Source organism: Zingiber officinale, chromosome 3B (genome assembly GCF_018446385.1).
Source record: "Zingiber officinale cultivar Zhangliang chromosome 3B, Zo_v1.1, whole genome shotgun sequence".
Taxonomy (NCBI): Eukaryota; Viridiplantae; Streptophyta; class Magnoliopsida; order Zingiberales; family Zingiberaceae; genus Zingiber; species Zingiber officinale.
In genome coordinates, this window is record NC_055991.1 from 2,394,827 (window position 1) to 2,415,578 (window position 20,752).

Consider the following 20,752-nt stretch of genomic DNA (forward strand, 5'->3'; position numbering starts at 1 on the left):
TAGTATCTAAAATCTTCGCCGGTGAAGAGAAGAGGGCGGGTTGTGCTGTAGCCTTCTTGATGGGCCATTTGAGAAATGAATCTCACACACAGAAAAATAAACAACGAAGATTCCAAGACTAGATCTTGGATTTAGTAGTGCGGGTTAAAAACAAATTACACGAACTCGAGTGGTGTTGCACCAACTTCGAGGAAAATTTTGATTACAAAAAAAAACTAGATCAGAAGGCGACAATAATACCGATTCCGATCGACTCTGAAAAACTGAAAATCACTACGAAAAAAAATACTTGATTGGTGGTTGTACCAAATCAAAACGACACCACTCTGATACCAATTGTTGGATCGAAACGCGCTAAAAGGGGGGGTGAATAGTGTTCGTGGCTTTCACATTTTGGTTTAAAACTTATCGAATAACGCAACGGAATAATAAAGAAACAATGCACATAAGGACACCAGCAAACACAGGGATTTACTTGGTTCGGAGCCTGTGGTGACTCCTACTCCAAGGCCCACACTCATTGAGCGTTTACTTTGGGCAACAACTATAATTGCACAAAAGGTTACAAGAGATTATTACAAAACTGTACTAAAAAAGCTATATTGACAACAAGGAATTGAAACTTCACAGCTTTGGGTCGTCGGGGTCTTGTTGTAGCTCAGCCAGATCGTCTCGTTAGCAGTGCGCTGAAGAAGGATTGCCAAAACTGTGTTATTTCAAACTGCTAGTAGACACAGGCTTATATAAGCCGTTGAGGGAGCCTCCATTACCGACGGATTCGCAGCGTGGATGAGCTTTGACTCCTTCGCAGCCTATCCACCTGAGGGCGCCTCCGATGCCCTTGAAGGCGCCTCCAAGCCCGTCTGAGGTGCCTCAGCACTCCATGAGGGTGCCTCCAGTTTCCCCAGCTCTTGCACCCGAGGCGCCTCCAAGCTCCATGGAGGGCGCCTCGGGTACTATTCATCCAAGGAAAATCACGTTATTTTATCCCTGCAAGATATGTTAGTCCCAAAATACCAAGCATACCCTGCAACACAAAGTTAGCACATAATAATAGCATAAATGTAAATGTCTAATAGTCACCGGACTGTCCGATTCTAACTTCGGATTTTCGACCGGAAATCCTAGGTCGAACCGACGCCAACTGTTCTCTCTTCCGGGGAACGCATCCTCACCTACTCTCAGGAGAAGTTACCTTTTGTCAGTTTGGTCTTCCAGACTGAATGGACTTTTGCTCAGTGTTCGATGCTTCTGGTCTTTATGCTAGACGTCCGCTCCACGACCCATCCAGTCTTCCACCTGGTTCGTGACATCAGGATTTCAACCAAGGGTTACCACCCCCTAGGATTTTTTCCGAAGCTCTCGACCCTCCAAGACTTTTCGCCTAGGGTTACCACCCCTAGGATCTAGGGTTACTGCTCCCTGAGGTTTTTCCTTTGCCTAATCGTAGCTAGGACTTTTCTTCACCTAGGGTTACCATCCTCTAAGACCTATGCTTACCTCCCCCTAGAGTTTTCCACCTACCTAACTGCAGCTAGGACTTTTGCCTAAGTACACTTAAGACTTTCCTACAAACTCATTCAAGCATTTTAGATAACAAAACAACTTAACTTTGAACCCTTTGACATAATCAAAACACAGGTTCGATCGTCGGATGCTTCTCGCACTAACATGAACTAATTACTACTATTCATATTTGTGCTAACACTTGTCTTATAGGTTATTTTGACTAACAAATGTTTGCAGGGCAAGAAAGAAACATTGCCTTCGGGTGAACAGTACCCGAAGGCGCCTTCCATAGCTATAGAAGGTGCCTCGGTACTGTTCATAGAAGGCGCTTTCCATGGTTATGGAAGGCACCCTCAGCAGGATAATTTTTAGAATCAGTCACAGATAAGTGTCGATTTGCTCGGGATAGAGTTTGTCTTATTGAAGGTGCCTTCCATGCTTATGAAAGGTGCCCTCCAAACCCTTTATAAGGAAGTCTCGAGTAGGCACTTCATTATCAAGTACATACGAGCTACTACATGTGCATTGAAGCTTTCGATTGCTTACAGTTCCTGCTGCGACTCTACTGTGAAGCTGTTAAGCCCGATGACTGCTCCAAGGAGTTCCGATCGCGCCCGGCAAATAGACATTAACACAAAGTGCCTCATTTTAATTCCTAAAAAGTATTGGTAATATCTGTGTTTATACTTAATTACTATAAAAGGACAAGTGCAATGTATTGCACTTGACCTAACTTCTCTTGTACTCGATTCTCTCTTCCAGGGTTACCGGAAGAGGTTTTTTAGTGAATTATCCATCGATAGGTCCGCTGAACCTATGCCTTGGAGCAGGAGTTGCCGAAGGCTCCAAACCAAGTAAAAATCGCTTGTGTTCTCCTCGTGTTTCTTCTCTTACTTTTCGCTGCGTACTCGTATTTTTTAAAATTGAAAAAGAAACATTTTTGAAAACCACATGATTCACCTCCCCCCTCCTCCTCACGTACATCACGATCCAACATGTATTTCTTTAAATTTGTTAGATTTGAAAATCTTTTAAAATTTTATTACCATATAAGCTTCTTAGTCTGCATCAATATTTGAGTATGACTTGAGTTCATCCTTTTTGGTGGCTCTTAGTGCCAAGTTTTGGCTTGAATCTTTTCTTGTGCCTGCACATCTAGATTCGTGTAATTCTAATGTCGAAAATAGACTTTTTATTGTACTTACCTCTAGGTATTTTGATATGTAGTAGGCTATGATCGAGGTCCACTCTGGAGTTCTTGAAAGGCATGGAGCACATAGTAGACCAAGTCCCGGTTGGTTACCGTTTCATCGAGATCGATCAGTCTGGTGATTAGCTCCTTGATCTTTGCGTGTAGTTGAGCTATTGTCTCACCTTTTTCCAAACGGATGTTTGCTAGTTGGTTTCGAAGAATGTCTCGTCGTGCGAGTTTCGCTTTGGATGTACATTCATGGATCTCCAAGAATTTTTCCCAAAGTTCTTTGGTTAATAAGTAGATTCCAATGCGGTTGACTTCTTAAGGTGGTAACACAATTAGCAAGTGGTATTCCGCTTTGCTATTGGCTACGAAGTCACTTTGTTCCTTCTTCGTCTATTGATTTTCTTCTTTCTCTTCTCCTTGTTGATCCTTAGGAACTACAAAACCATACTTTATTATCAAATGAATTTTAAAATCTGTTCTTAGAAATATCTCCATTCAACGTTTCCAGTGTGTGAACTCCCCCTCGAACTTTGGCAGATTGAGGCTTGGTCTGGCCATTGATTTCTTTACTTCGGTAGGAGGTTAGTCCTTCTAAAGCATCCTCGCTCTAATACCAATTGTAGGTCCCCAGGCGCCCGATAAAAGGGGGTGAATTGTCTGAAATTATAAAAATACTCGTTCTCGATCTTTGGACTAAGTTAAACAAACACTTGTTAAGAAATGAAAAGTTAAATCTAAGTGTCCCGTGGTAGTTTTGATATGATCAACCAAGTCAGGTTAGGTCCTGTTATATTTTGATGTCATGTGTCTAAGTATACAAGAACTTAGGAGCATAAGAGGTCGAGCGAAAGACATAGCTAGCGCGAAGGACGGTACGGGAGAGAGTCAACGAGCTCAGTGCATCCGAGGGATGAGGTGCTGTGGAAGAGTACACTGGAGAACGAGAAAGAAGAGCACGGCGTTTTCGAGAGACAAGAAGCCGGAGTGGAAGGTTGCTCGAGAAGGCCGGAAGGTGGGTTCGGGTGAGCACTATTCTGGATGGCCGAAATCATCCAAGGGAGCGGAACCGGAGCGGAAGACTCGAACTAGAAATTCTATCACATCGCGACGTGGTGCGATCCGTTGGGACGAGGATAAAATTCTATCCACGTTTTGGTGCCTGGAACCCTTCCAAGCGCCTTGATCAAGACTATAAATACAGTCTTGATCCCATAAGCTAAAGAACAACACTTGCAATCAATTCTCTTTCTGTTTAGCTTTGTAATTGAGTGCTTCAACTGCCTTAAGATGCTTCTACGCCTAAAGGAGACTTTTTAGTAAGCTTTACTTGCCTCGGATTAATAACCACGTAGGTTGTAACCAAGTAAATGATATGTCTCTTTCTTTCTTTAATTAAGTTTTTTTAATGTAAGTGTTTCTTAATTTAGCTTGAAAAGACGAGAAAGGTTTTATTTTTATTTTAGACTATTCAACCCCCTTCTAACCGATTGCCAAGAGGACCAACAATTGGTATCAGAGTGAGGTCACTCTTCACTGGATTACTCACCAGAAGAAGCACAACCCAGAGTCATGATCCATGATCAAACCATGAGGGTGAAACCTTAAACAAAGTAGGGGAGACCCTGAGCAGGTCAAGAGTGACTCGATGCTTGAGGGGAGACCCTAAGCAAATTAAGAGTGACCTGATACTTGAGGAGGACTATGTGGTCCTTTGTTTGAGGGGAGATTGTTGGGATTGCAAGGTTACAAATATAGTTCTACATTGAAAACACAAGGGAAAGATTACGAGCTTATAAGAAAAAGATATCTCCATTGACATGAGACCTTTTGGATAGAACCCAAGAGCAAAATCATGAGGGCTTAGGCCCAAAGTGGACAATATTATATCATTGTGGAGATATATAAATTCTTTTCGATCCTTCAATTGGTATAGAACCCTTGAATGTAAAAGACTAAATTCCTTTACATTAGTTGTTCGGAATGTAAAAGAATTCAGTATTGTAAGTACCCCGTGGTAGTTTTGATGTTATCAACCAAGTCATGTTAGGTCCTGCTATGTTTTAATGTCTTGTGTCTAAGTGTGCAGGAATTTAGGAACACAGGAGGTCGAGCGAAAGATGCAACTAGCGAGAACGAGCATAGGAGGCCCTGCTATGTTTTGATGCACTGTGTCCAGTTAGGTGTCTAACCTCCTACATGCAAAGTGTCACTACACTAGAGCAAAATACCTTAATATGATTTATCTATCTGTATCTTGTAATGGGACCAATGATACTGACCACTTAGGCTACGTTTGGTATGGTGTAATCTGCCTTGTAATGTAATCAAGATTACATTACAATATTGATTACTTTGTTTAGTACAATTTTAAAGTTATAATGTAATGTAATCTGGATTACAAAGGGAATAAAGTTTTGTAATCTAGATTACATGACAGACACAATGTAATCTGATTACATTATAAGGTCACCGTTTAACTAAAATTAAATATACCCTTAGTCCATTTTCGGCATTAACCGATCACTGACTTCACTTCCGCCGTAGCCGTTGGTCGCCGGTCGGCCGTTGCCGGCCGACCGCCGATCGCCGTCGGCCGATCGTTGGTCGTTGTCGGCCGACCGTCGGTCGTCGGTTGTCGGCCACCGCCTCCGGGCACCACCGTTGGCTGCTATCGTCGACCACCATCCGCCGCTCACCGCCTCGAGCACCGTCGCCTCCTGGCACTGTCGGCCACCACCGCCTTTGGGCGCCACCACCGGCCACCACCTCCAGGCGCCGTCGACCACCGCCGTCGGTCACCGACGTCGTTGCCACCACCACCGAGCGCTACCTCCGGTCACCGTTGGCTAGTACCGCAAGCCACCGCCGCCTCTGGCAGAAGTGCAACCACTGCCGCCACCGACCGTCGCATCTGGTAAAGGTCACATGATATTTTTATTATTTTATAATAATACGAATTATATTCCTTATAAAAAATAATGAATACCAAATAAAAAATATAATTACCTTTTAATAAAAAAATTACATATACATTACCAAATGTAATCATATAATCAAGACTAAGTTACATTAAAAATTTAATTATATCCGCTTAGGATTTTTAATATGACTTTTTATTTCAATTTATAAGTACTAATTAAAAGTCTCGCTGGTCATCTGACTCCATAAAAGGGTCATTATTTTGGATGAACCCTTTATAATTTATCACCCTTCCATGGTTCCACGTAGCATGGGACAATCTTGGAGCGCCCGCCTCAGATCAGGATTTTTCATATTTTTGCTGCAATAAGTACTGGTTAAAAAACAAGATAATATAGAAAAATAAAAAACAGAGGATTTGCATATGAATGGAGATACTTAGAGGGATGAGCATGCTAACTTTTACCTATTCGATCTGATCTTTTCCATGTTATGTTTGACGACACGACTTTAAATAGTTCATGTCAGGCACAACCCAATCTCGGGACAGAATGAACATGAGTGGTCCAGGCCTGGGATATCGAGCACCAAACCCAACTACATTTGCCTTCTTTTTGCCCCCATGACTCCATACAAATACAAAGAAAGAGGACATATACAACAAGCAGTTAACTGCAAGGGAGCTCTCCAATATTCTTCTTTTTTGTCACTAACCTCATCACAAGAGACACGATCAGTAACCCATCAAATGCATCAACTCTGAAAGACTATGAGCCATACATTTTCTCAATGTATACTCCCCTGTTTACTTGTGCTCAGTGCATGCTGCAAAGGTTGGAACCGCCAACCCAGCGGCCCCCTCACCCCGGCCCCACAAGTATGAGAGGGAATAAATCACGATGAATACGGACCCAGCTATGACATACTTGTGCTCAGTGCAGAATGCATGCTTGGAGGTCAAAATTTAGACTTGCGAGCTTTAACACTGTGTGGCAATTGGCTTAAGTTTTTTCCCCATTGAGTCATTGACAATAAACTCACTGGTCACTGCTCATGTTTGACCTCTTTTTTCTTTGTTAAGTTGATTGTCCCCAATCTAACATGGAAAAACAGAGAGTCAACAAGTTAGTCGAATTCTTTCACACCAATATATGGCTACGTTCAGCGAGTTACTCTGAAACTGAATGGTATTCATACTACAAAAGGCCGATCGATATTAGCTTTAATTTGCGGATGAGGTGTGCTTCATGTATGACGACGAGGCTGCAAATTAATTATGTAATGGAATCTCGAAACCATGTCAAAGTTTGGTTGGAAGCGAGGAGGTGAAGAGTGTTGGTAAACGAACGTTGAAAATGTGAATGGATGGAGAAGGAGAGTACAGAGTACACATACAAATTTCTCCACTGAAGTCGACCAATTAATTAACCGAAACCATACATGGATTGGGAGGCAGTCTCAAGTGACACGTACTCCTGACCAAATGCTTATCTAATAAAATGATAAAATTTAATCTGAAGACCACAGCGAAATCATTTGCAGGACATGCCCTTCAATATCTAGTACACTTTAAAGTAGATGATTAATGTCAATCAGAAGTTGGTGCGTCAGTTGAAGAGTTCGAAGGTAAATCTTGCAGTAACTTGATTTGTACTATCAACAGAATCTCCTTCATCACTCCAATGGAGGCTCTCGAGTCCTTTCAGATGTTGCTGTTGCCCATTGTCCAATGTGGGTCCGAGGTTGGTGAAATCGATCCTGTCATAGTGCCACCTGAATTTCTTCCTCCCCTGTCTCATTCTTCCAGTGTTGTATATATGCATGAATCAGCTACTGAAGATTACAACAGAGAGAGAGAGAGAGAGAGAGAGCGGAAGAGAGACAAATGGGACGAGGCCGAGCTCCATGCTGCGCCAAGGTCGGCCTGAACAAAGGCTCATGGACGCAGGAGGAGGACATGAGATTGGTCGCTTACATCCATAAGCATGGCCATGGAAACTGGCGAGCTCTTCCGAAACTTGCAGGTGACAAACATGATCATAAATTTGCTCTCTGTTTCACTTTAGTGGTTACCAGCTTGTTCAGATTGACATGGAGTTGTGTGTGTCTTTTAAGGTTTGTTGAGGTGCGGCAAGAGCTGCAGGTTGAGGTGGATTAATTACCTTCGCCCAGACATCAAACGAGGCAACTTCACCAAGGAAGAAGAAGAAGCCATCATCAAGCTACATGGCTTGTTAGGGAACAAGTAAGCTCATGTTTACAATTACTAACCACCTTAATTAAGCAGATTAACTCAATCTCTCGATGCAACATCTTGCTTTGTTCAGATGGTCCAAGATTGCATCTTTGTTACCAGGAAGAACTGATAACGAGATCAAGAACGTGTGGAACACACATTTGAAGAAGAGATTGGCCTCGCCATTCACAATTTCTTCCTCCTCTGCCTCGTGCCATGAGCAAGATCGAAGCAAGCCTGACAAAGAAGGAGATTGCACTGAAATTCTTAACTCGAACACTTGTCTCGTCGACGACGAGCTGATCGAAATCCCCATCGACGCTAACATGGACTTGTGGAGCATGCTCGAGTACGATAGCCACTCCAACATAACGCCAAGCTCCTCTTCATCGATAGAACTAGTCAAGGAGATGAACCGTGATCCCCTCGCCCAAGAAGAATTGGTCACCAGAGATCATCAACCTTTGATTTCGGACGAAGTGATCGATCCAAACATTTGGAGCATGATGATTAATGAGGACGATGATGCCTGTTCATTTGCTCCGGCATTGGAGATCAGCAACTATCCCTGCGATAACTGGTTCGTGTGCTTGGAGGAGGAGCTTGGGCTGAGACCAGAGCCGGCCGGCAGCTACCATGAACAGTGTCATGTTGCTTTCAATCAGGACCCTCCTCACCATCCCTCTTAGATTGCGTTGACTTTAGAGTATCTTGAAAGATTGACACGATCAAGTTTGAAGGACGTTGGTCGACGTTTGTCAGCCTCTCATGAAGTTAGTAGAAAATGTAGGTGATCAAGTTGGAATCATGCTTTTCAACATGTTAAACTCCTTAGAATACACGTCAAAAGATTTATTAATTAATAAAAAATATATATTAGAAGAAAGCTTACTATAATATAATAAAATTTGAGAAAGAAGCACTCTTTTTTTTTATTTATTAAAAAATAATAATTTGGTGATGGTATGATCTGATGGAAGTTTTTCACGGTACAAGACATCAATTCAGAAATTTAACATATTTTGATTACATTCTTTATTTGAAAAAAAATTACTATAAATACGTTATAATTAGGATTCAAACTATAGATATTTAAATGACAATCTAAATATTTTACTGTGACACCAAGACCCTAAAGACACTCCTTTTATTTATTAGAATTGTCAAGCGGTGGTCTTTTATTTTCAACGTGATTATAATAATTATAGTTTATTACTATTATAATATGAAAGCTTTAATTTTAATTTTACTCAATACTAGCGATCACGCAACAGCAGGGAGGAAGAAGAATTCGGCTAGAAAATAGTTATAATTTTTTAATATTATTTCTACTTTTTATGTTTTTTATAATATAAGTCTTTAATATTTTTATAATTTTATACATTTTTAATTAAACTTAGAAAAAATTGAGATGAGACTACTCCACAAAAATTATAAATGGCTTAGCTTATAGTCGTGTAATACATGAACACGTATAAATGACAGACTCCCCTTCGTCTTTAAAAAAAAAAAGATAATTTAATATTTTATAATAAATATTTAACTAATAAAAATAAATACTAACTCCGTCCATAAATCTTGACTCTGCCAAGTTCTAATCAATATTAATAATATTATGATTTACAATATTTATTTTATATTGTAGCAATTATGTTTCAGAGCTACCACAGCAAAATTGAAAATAAGGACATAGAAAATAAAGATCTATTTTTAAAAACAAAAGTGGATGTAGAAATCATGTTTTGATCATTTTTAAAAAAAATTGCTTTCTCAAAAAAGAAATATAGAAGGAAGGTAAAAATAAAAACTAAATATAATTATTTTTTTCTAAAATTAAAAAAAAAAACTTGTTTAAAGTTTACCATCTATAATTCAGCACGCCATCTATTATTTTTGGGCAACATTTTATATTTTCTATCATTGACCATCTACCATAGATTTAAGCCTCCCAAAATTATATATGACAAAATAAATTTGTACATCCGAATATTTAGCCATTCATTGTTGCTCACCACCCTTTCATTTTCTACGTGTATAGCATTAATGCTTAACACCTATTCTTCAGTTTCCCCATTATCACCTCATATATCTTGTCATTGCTTGGCATATTTTTTAATATTGAGGAGAAGAATAAGTCCTAGGTCTCTTTTTTTTCTCCATAATCTTGCCATTTTTTTCTCTTAACTTGTATTTTACATAAGGTAAGGGAATTATGATCCTCATCTAATTGCCTCTTTGGAACTTTAAGGACACCTCAACTATTAATTAATGCTTTGTGGAAAGAGAAATTATTCATTATCTATTAGTGCTTTAGGAGTATAAGCTTGTATGATAGGATTCTTAAGGATAGTTTAGCTTATCATTCAATATTGAGCATTATGTTTGCAGTAGTTTATGTGATGTCTACCGAAAAAAGATTGTCTAAATCTCTAGATGAGAATTTGGAAGCATGGATCATCCATCATGCAATGAAAATATGGAGATTCATCTGATAGTACTCAATGCATGTTAATAATATATATATATTCTTGTGAAAATCTTTGATGTAATTCAGCTTCATACAGATCATTTTGCCACAATGCTTGCTAGTGATGACATATTGGCTCGGCGTCTAAAGAATAAGGAGCGACAACGCCGATATCGAGCAAGGAAGCGTCTTAAATCAGAGACGAGGAGCTCATTCTTCCTATGGCAGTCGCCAAGTTTGCAAAATGAAGCATCATTGATGCATCTAAACTCCTCTCATTTGTATTCTTGGCAACTTGAAGTTCCTCCGATACCATACACTTATTTACGGTCAGAGTCACAAATGTAGTGGTAGAAAATGGAAGAAGGGTGCAAGAGAAGCACACACATCTTATGAACATGAAAATCCAATAAAAAGGAATTGGAAATTTGATGCAAGAAACAAATTTAAAGAAGCAAGTGTTGGATTTGTTTGCTGACTAGCGACATTTGTATTCTTAGTTGTTGTTTGCCACATAAATCTCTACTAAAAAGATAAACTTAGAACCAACAAATTAGCAATTAATATTGTAAATGTGTGTTATGGATGCCAAAATTCTGATTAACTTTGTTTCGGTGATTTACCAAATAACGTAGCTACTTTTGCATATTATCCAAAAAACATACCCATTTGAAATTAACCAAATCACGTATCCTGCTCATTTTAATTCCTATAATACCCCCCCCCCCCTCTTCCTTTTTACTATTCATCTGGGAAAAAAACCCTCAACCACTCTATTTTTTTCTAAAAAAAAAAAAAATTAATCTCCTCAATCTTTCGTCTCCTTTGAAAAGTTCACTTACAAAGTGGGCTGATGGCTTGCTCTCCTGCATGTTGAGTTTCGTCTATGTAAGGAACTAGAGCTCTAAACACACAAGAAGCATAGTGAAAAAGCTAATTCCTTTCCAGAAGATCCATGCGAAGGAAAACTATATACTAAGTTTGTTAAAAGGAGTTATATCTTTGGTGTGTGTACACAAACTCCTTACAGCAAGGATCTCAACATGATCACGTGTTCGTGCCTCTAATGGTATCCATGAATAAATCTTCCGCCCGTCTCACGAACTCAAGAAGTGAAGAAGAGAACCAACCAATGTTGTGTTAACAACCACAAAAGGAGGTTCGGCCAAAGGTGGAAGAGAGAAGAGGAAGAGCAAGAACACAAAATCTCTATTCATGAAAATGAATCAAACCCCCTTTTAATTTGTACTCATTCATGAAATTGCCTTAATGTCAATTGCCTTAATTGACATTAATATTTGTCTTCATCCAATGCATGGTCAATTCTAATGCATGATCAATTCAAAATTGATCACCTTTTGCTCTTCATTCAATACATGATCAATTCTAAATTAAACAGTTTCTTTTCCTTAATGAATTCAAATTCATTAAATCACTCAATGAGTCTAACTCATTAATCATTATTAATCCGAATTGACTCAATGAGTCTCATTAAAATTGGACTCAATTCAATAGTTGGATCCAATTGAGTCTAACTCAATGAGTCCAATTTGAATTAGACTTAATCCAATGATTCATCATATGAACTCATCTCCAAATCAACTTGTTATTTGTGTGTGACCAATAGGTTCTCGTAACTTTGGCAATGTCTCTAAAATCATTTTTAGATACATAAACAATGAGTGACATCTAGTAAAGCATAATTGCTACTCAAGTAACGAGAATGTCGAGATCTGACTTAACCTTTCCGTATTTATTATCTTGTATGACTTAATTCTTTTATCCTTGATATCTAGATTGATTAATGAGGCATAGATTGTGTCATCCTTTGATAATTCTTTGTGTTTCTTGATCTCTAAGTAGGCACTCATACAAATAAGCTCAATATCTCATATTGACTTATTTAAGCATGGTCATGCATTCTTGTGTCCTACTAATCAAGAGACCCATAGATATCGCTTCCATCATATGGAAGAGATAGATCTCATCTACATTATTCACATCCCTCCGCATAACTTATTGCATACCCAGTAATCAACTTTATAGTCCACCTTGTTACAGGTGACGTTTGCTGATACCAAAGTATACAACTCCTTATGTAGGAAACCATAGTGACTTCAGGTCTAAGGATTATTCATACCAATAGTCACATGAGAATGTTTATGATACTCATATAATGATCCATGAAATATTCTCATGACGGATCATTCAGCACATATTCTCTAATATATACCTATATGTTAACATGATATCTTATATCCATGACTTGTGAGATTAAGGCATCCGTTGACCTACATGCTAGTCTCAACACATTAATATTGTCTTTATATATTAATGTTTGACTAGTAATAGTTAAGAGTAGTGTTCTATATAAATCTATAATATTTCACAATCAATTCAACCAATTGATATGTTGTAGATTAGAATCTACTATCCTAGGACATTATTATACTTATTCATTCAACATTGAATTAAAGTAAATATAATAAATAACTTTGCCTTTTATTAATTAATGAAATATAATATAAAAAGTGTCTTGTCAATCATCTCATGATTGATACTAGGGCTAATACTAACAGTCTAGGAATCTATGATTGTCGTGCGAGGTAGGGCCGCCGCCGCCGCCAAGGCTGCCACCATGACTACGAAGCACTTTCATAGCACCGGAAAACACGCGTGGGTTGGCTCCATCTTTCTCATCCTTGTAGTTCCTCTTATTATGGAGATGGACCATGAGCAATAGCTGAACGAGTTGGAGATGCAACAGGGGGCCCTGCTTGTCGTCCCCACCACCCTGACACCCCTCTACACCACTACCGCACCATTCAAGTTGGAAAAAGAATGATATGGTTATGATCTAATCTCATGCTTAGATAGGTGGTAATAGTAATTTCTGTTTAAGGTAGTGCATTAAATTTGATGAGTTAAAAATGTTTCGATATTCTTATCTAATTGAATCTTGGATTTCATTGAAGATAACTTTTATTATTTATTTTACGATTCTTTTAAAGTTGATTGAAAATTATAGATGCATGGCCTCTTAACTAATAATTATAGATGCATGGCCTCCTAACTAATTTGTTCTAAGACTATAGTTTTAAGTTTTTCTAACCTTTTTCATATAATAATTGGTTTGTAGGACTTTTTGTTGTTACTTTGATCAGATATTTTAGTGTTAAAACTTTGGCTTTGTAACTAATTACAATTGGACTGGACTTATTTTCTTAACATATGCAAAATTCTCATTAACAATATGTTAATTATTCAACTCTAGTTTTTTTATCCTTGTATTTTATTACTACTATTCAAATATTCTATCTTTTGAAAACAATGTGAAGAAAAAATGAAATGGTCGTAGAATAAATAATATTATGAAACGTCATAATCTTGTACTATACTTAAGCAATAATACTAAGAGATTATTTATTCTTATAATTATAATAGCATTAATCCTACTCTATTCTTTTTTCTTCTAAATTAACAGAAACCTCTTTAATGGTTATTTGTAGAATATTTATCTCTTCTTGTAAAAGATTAAGGATAATAAAAAGATCCGAAGAAAGACTAATACTAAGGAGGACCACTTGAGCTATTTTACTATAGAAAATCATCAAAGCACTAGAGAGAACTTTGTATAAGACCGTTGAGAATAAGAGAGGAGGTGAATCTAGTCACTTTAAAACTTTTCTTTTAAACAAAATTTATCAAAAAACGAGTATGTTGTAGAATAGAAATAAAGAAAAAAAAAAGAGAGAGAGAGATCACACTTGGATTTTTACTTGGTTCAGAGTCAAGCCGACTCCTACTCCAAGACCCAAGATCCCTTGGACCGTATACATTAGGCAATTCACTAGAATCTCCTTCAAAACTTCGAAAGGAGAGATCGAATACAAAATGAAAGAGATAGTAATAACTTTTACTACTCTCTTAATTATGCAATAAGAATAAACAAAGTATACCGACAATAGTAGAGAAGAAATTGAAGCTCATTGTTGGTGTTGTTCTTGGTGCAGAGGCTTGCTCGAAGATGATCTTAGCGTAGAGAACAAGAGCACGAAGTGGAAGAATTGGTTCTTGTCAAAACTAATGTCGAACCTCTGACCTCGAGGGTTCTTTTATAACCGAACCACCAGTCAGTCAGATCCCACTGATTCAGCTAATCTTCCAAAATTGTCACTGTTTTGTTGACTGATCATGCTAATCCATCGACGAAACAAAAAGTATCTTCCCGAGTTCGCATCCAGCTTCTTGATATGAAATTAGCTTAATATGTTGACTGAACCACTTTATTCATTGACTGAACCCAGGCTTTCTTTTTCGCTGAATCTGACTGATCAACTCCGATCTCAGCTAATCTGATGATCCATCGACTAAACATGCTTATTAATCGACGAAACCCGATGTTTGCTTTTCTCTCTGATCTTATGTCGATGAAGTCACGGATCCATTGATTGATCCATATGATCTGTCGACGGAACCCATTGTTTCCTTTCTCTCTGATCTTAACTTGATGAAGTCACTGATCCATATGATCCATCGACGGAACCTTCTGAGGATCTGCCAATCGAGCCTATTTTACCCTTGATGGAACACCAAAAAAATAATATTAGAACAAATATAGTATTTATCTTGCAAAACAAAGTTAGAACAAATACAGTATTTATCCTGTAAAACAAAATTTGAACAGATATAATATTTATCTTGTAAAACAAAGTTAGAATAGATATAGTATTTATGTTTACTAGTTGTTCTTTGGTTGAGTCGGAATCAAACATGTCTTCATATTCGTGCTTGAATCAAACTTTTGATTTTGGCTCCTTGCTTGGTCCTGCAACAAAGATAATACCTTTCGCGATTTGACTCAAGTTAGATTGCTCGTGTAGTTCAAGTTCACAAAAAAGTTCATCTAATCGAATTTTAGAAAGGTCCCTTGAGACTTTATAAGCATATGCTCATAAGGAGTTTCAAGGGTCCCCGGAGCCATGGTGTCGTGGTAGGACATCTAGATTGTCTCCCAGGCACTCGTGGTTCGAACCCCAGCTACGACGTATTTGTAGGAATTTTTCCTCCAAATGGGGGGCGTAATCAAAGGATGTTGGACTTCTGGGCTGACCGCCACGTGCGCTTCCCTATTTACCCTGGTGGTCGGTGGGAAACTTCCGTGGAACCGGACCGGTCACCCCAGGCTCGATGTTACCCAACCTAGTTAATCATCATCATAAGGAGTTTCAAGGGAACAAGTTAAGAGTGTACCTGATTATGCCACAGTTCTTGAGTAGGTGACCGATGAGATGTAGTTCATTGAGAATATCTTTCATTCTCGTGTGTGGATGGTTTGTTGACTCACCATCTAACATTTTAATATTTAGTAAGGAATTTAATAGAAGGTCACATTTTGTTATCTTTGTGTCATTTGTCCTTTCATGTAGTTCGACTAACTTATCCCACAATTCTTTTGCATTATTCCAGGGACTGACTCGGTTGAGTTCCTCTTTTATTAAGCCACATTGTAGAGTGTTGAGTGTCTTCGAGTCAATTTGTGCTTTCTTTTTCATTTTGTCTATCCATTTCTCTGGGTCAAAAATTTCTCCGATCTAGTTGACCGGTGTTGTGCGCTAGATAGCGAATCATTGGTCGATGCCCATCTTGAGGAAGACTTCCATTCTTCTTTTCCAATATGGGAAATCTTCCCGCTAAAGAGTGGAGGACATACAGTGGAATATCCCTCGGACTGTGCCATTATGCTTGCAACGACAATTTTTTAAAGAGAGATAATTTCCAAGACTTCATCTTGGCATAAGTAGTGCAATAGAAGGGAAAAAATGAATAATAAAACTGAAAAGAAAAGTAAATTTTTGATTGGTGGTTGCACCAAAATCAAGAGTCCTTGCTCTGATATCAATTATAGGATCGTTGAGAACAAGATAGAGGGTAAATCTTATCGCTTAAAAACTTTTATTTTAAACAAAATTGATTGGAAAATGAGTATGCAATAGAATATAAATAAAGAAAACAAAGAGAGAGATCACACTTGGATTTTTTACTTAGTTTGGAGCCCAACTGACTCCTACTCCAAAACCTACGATCCCTTGGATAGTATACGTTAGGCAATTTACTAAAATCTCCTTCGAAACTTCGAAAGGAGAGATTGAATAAAAAATGAAAGAGATAGTAACAACTTTTACTAATCTCAATTATGCAATAAGAATAAACAAAGTATACCGACAATAGTGGAGAAGAAATTGAAGCTCGTTGTTGGCTGCTCTCGCATGGAGGCTTCCTCGAAGATGATCTTAGCACAGAGAATGAGAGCACAAAGTGAAAGAGTTGGCTCTTGTCTAAACTAATGTCGAGCATCTGACCTCGAAACTGCTTTTGTAGCCAAACCACCAGTCGATCTGATCCCACTGATTTAGCAAATCTTCCAAAATTGTCATTGTTCCGTCGATTGATCATGCTGATCTATCGACGAAACCCAAAGTATCTTCTCAGGTTCACGTCCAGCTTCTTGATATGAAATTAACTTGATCCATCGAATGAACCACTTTATCCGTTGACTAAACCCAAGCTTTCCTTTTTGCTGAATTTGGCAAATCAACTCTGATCTCGATAAATTTAATAATCCGTCGACTGAACATGTTGGTGCAGGGAGTACCAGATGATCGAATCTGTGTTTTGATAATAGCAAAGGAGTTCAAAGTTAAGTTGTTTTGTGATCTAACAAGTGTGACCGAGCTTGCAGGAAAGTCCTAAGTGTTCTTAGGTAAAAGTCCTAGTGGATTCTAGGCAGGTGAAAAACCCTAGGGGGAGGTAACCCTAGGTCCTAAGGGAAGGTAACCTTAGGTAATAGAAAAGTTCTAGCTGCGGTTATCCAACGAAGTCCTGGTCCGGGGGATTGGGCAGAGTCTTAGTGGGTCGAGGACTTTGGGCGAAATCCTAGAGTCGAGAACTCTAGGTGAAAATCCTGAGAGTCGCGGACACCAGGTGGAAAACTAGACGAGTTGAGGAGTTGACGTTCAACATGAAGTCCTGAAGGCTTGAACGCTGAGCAAATGTCCAGATGGTCTGGAGGATCGGTCTGACAAAAGGTAGTTTCTCCTGAGAGGAGTAAGTGAGGTTGTGTTTCCCGAAGAGGGAATGGTAGGCGTCGGTCCAACCTAGAGTTTCAGCGAAACTCAAAATCATGACCGGATAGTCCGGAGACTGTCAAAGTTATATTTTATACTATTTGACTATTTTTCTAAACTATGTTCTGCAGGAAACTAACATTCTGCATGTTGAAGTTTGCGACCTTGATTGGTCTACCGAACCTCCGAATCGGTCGACCAAACCCCAAAGATCAGATCATCTTGTGGCTAAGTTTCAACCAAGGATCAATAGACCGAACCTTGTGTTCAGTCGGTCGAACCTCGTATTTAGTCGACCGAACAGTGGATAAGCACTAACTCGATCGGATCGGGTTGATCGAACCAGATAAGCCAGCGGGATCGGTCGACTGAACGAAGGCTTTATCCAAAGCGGCAGAATATGGACGGGAAGCTGGGCAGGTTCAGAAGGTTCAGTAGACCGATCAAGGGGATTGATCGATCGATTAGCGTCGAGTCAAATCTGATCTTGAGATCAGTGGATCTAGATCAGGCTCAACTTGGCTATAAAAGGAAGCCTCGACCCAACACTTTGAAACAACGATTTTCAGAAGAACTTGAGCCCTTGCGTGCACTCCGGAAACATCTAAGTGTTGCTCTGACAATGATCATGCCAGAAGATTAATTTCTCCAAGTCGTCGGTAACCAATTTCTTTTTATGCAGTACTTGTACGCTTCATCTTTGTAATCATTCTTGTAACTTTCCGAATCTATAGTGATTGCCCAACAAAACCGATCAACGATCGCAAGCCTTGGAGTAGGAGTCGTCACAGACTCCGAACCAAATAAAAGAAACATGTTAATATTATTTTACTTCTCTTTCTTTATTCCACTGCGATTCATTCTGTGTTTTTATGAAAAACGAGAAATAGCCACATGTGCTATTCACCCCCCTCACTCTAGCACGTCTCAATTCTACAGAACATGCTTATCAGTCGACGAAACCCAATGTTTCTTTTTCTCTCTGATCTTATGTTGTTGAAGTCACTAATCCCTTGACTGATCCATATGATCCATCGATGGAACCCATTGTTTATCTTGCAAAACAAAGTTCGAACATATATAGTATTTATCCTTAAAACAAAATTATAACATATATAGTATTTATCTTATAAACACAAAGTTAAAACACATATAGTATTTATCTTGTAAGATAAAATTAGAATAGATATATGTATGATAAAATCTTGACTAGGATTTTAATATTATCTTAGCTTAGACTTTAAGTTGGCTCTAAGTTAGATTATATATATAATATAATTAATTTAAATATTGGTATTAGCTTTTTTATTTAAAAAATCTTAAAAATATAAAAATCTTGATATTAATTTAAATATTGATTATCTATTAAGTACCATTTTAATATATTTAATAATTATTATTAAACCCTAAATAAAAATTAAGTCCATGTCCATCTTAGTGACGGGCCACTACACCCATGGGCCACCTTGTTTAATTTGTGCTAGTTGAACTGGACCCATGGGCCAATCCTCGTATCCGACTTGAACCCATTGACTTTTAATACAACATTGATTAACTTGAAGTTCTTTGTTGCCATCAAATAATGTTTTAATTGCCTGTGATGTAGTTTTGCCACCCGAATTCTAAATTATTGAGTATTAATTAGAGATGGTTCTATCACTACTACCTGTTCAATTTTTCCATCTTAAACCACTCAATCTTCCATTCAAAATTAGTGTCTTTAAAATGTTTTAAATAACTTTCTTCACGTGATCAAGTTTTACTCATTAATTTGGTAGCTAGAATAGCACAAAAGCATATAAAAAAAATGAGAATAACATAATTAAGGTTTAAGTTTATGCTATCTGAGAGAAAAATTGCTCAAATCTATAAGGTGAATCCATAACAATCATTAAAATTTGCTCAAAATACATGGAGTTCTCAAACTTGTAACTTGTTAGCTTCCTAAGTATTGTCAATATACTCTTGGGAGGAGGTGAATCTTGGGAGGAGGTGAATCTATAATGATCATTAAAATTTGTGGGTCAAAATTTGTGAGTTAATATTTCCACAATATTTATAGAATTATGAAATTACTGTTGAATAAGTGTGAATGGAGAAGAGGTGGAACAGAAGAAACTCCATTGTGAATGAGATTTTAGTCTCGCATTGGAAGTTTCAAGGCAAGTTTGTTGGTTTATATTGATTCACATGCATTGAGGATGTGAACAGATGCATGGGGAGAGACTCTCTCTCACGCGTGGGTGCGTAGGGGGGGGGGTGCAAATCCAGGGCTTGGATTGCACTGAACCAAGTTGACTTGTGCGCTCGGCAGATTGCCCGCGGTAGCATTAGGGTACCACTCAGTTGTATCCTGGGAAACAAATCACCCAAATAAGCCTCGAAGCACAGCCGGAGGTGGGGGCGAATCTGTTTCAAGGTGCTTGGCCGATCCGCCCGCTCGGCAACACAGACTAGTGGCCCAACCGATCTTCTCAGCTTGGAGCAAAAACTAGCCCCTACTAGCAGCATGAGATTATCCGCTCAAGTCATCTCTACTATAAGTTGAATTTAATTCAGTGCAATTAAAATAAATACAATAAAACTATAAAGAGTATTAATGTGGATGTATCTTATGGGTGGAAAAGAAACTAGGAGAAGGAGTGGTATTTGGGTCTTTACACTAGGTAGGGCTTTAAGGACAGAGGAAGCACTGTTCATGAGGAGGTTTTTTCTTATTTTCTTCCCCCGCCGCCAGGGAGAGCACGCCCTCAGGCGAGTCCCTCATTGTTGGTCATCCGTCAACTCCTCTCATCGCACGCACACCAGCAATCTCATCATCCCTCCCCCCTCATCTTCTCCCTCTCTCAAGTCCTCGTCGCTGACGACCATGCCATCGCCAAGGGGAGGAGGCTGTCGCCTCCCTCTCCCACCTTTGTCGTCAACCTTCCTTTCTCCCCGCCAATGCCGCTGTCTAAGGCTCTTTTCCTTGCAGGCATCGCTCACGCCGCACCTCCTTCCTCTCCCCTGCAAAATGTCGCCGCCGCAAGAACCCTCATCGCCTCCCTTGCCGTGACACCGCTGCCTCCGTCAGCCAACAACCTCGGAGCCACTGCACAACCCTCGACGCCGCCTTCATCGCATCCACAGCAAACGATGCTTCGTCGACCAGCATTGCCCCGCTGCTCTCCCCTTTCTAGCGCTGCCTCTCTCTCACACACCCGCCGACAGCCCATACCGCTTCTCTCGTGTCGCGACGCTGCCGACCGATCCTACCGGCCGTGGCTGACACCGCTCACAACTGGTCGACGCCA

At 39.1% G+C, this 20,752-nt stretch overlaps 1 protein-coding gene across 1 annotated transcript; it reads left to right on the forward strand.

Moving 5' to 3' along the window:
* The first annotated feature begins 7,505 nt into the window (after nucleotides 1-7,505).
* LOC121968004 (myb-related protein Zm1-like) lies at nucleotides 7,506-8,595 on the forward strand. Its single transcript, XM_042518530.1, has 3 exons — nucleotides 7,506-7,653; nucleotides 7,745-7,874; nucleotides 7,957-8,595. Exons 1-3 carry the CDS (start codon nucleotides 7,515-7,517, stop codon nucleotides 8,552-8,554), a joined length of 867 nt encoding a protein of 288 aa, XP_042374464.1. The 5' UTR covers nucleotides 7,506-7,514; the 3' UTR covers nucleotides 8,555-8,595.
* The last annotated feature ends 12,157 nt before the right edge of the window (nucleotides 8,596-20,752 follow it).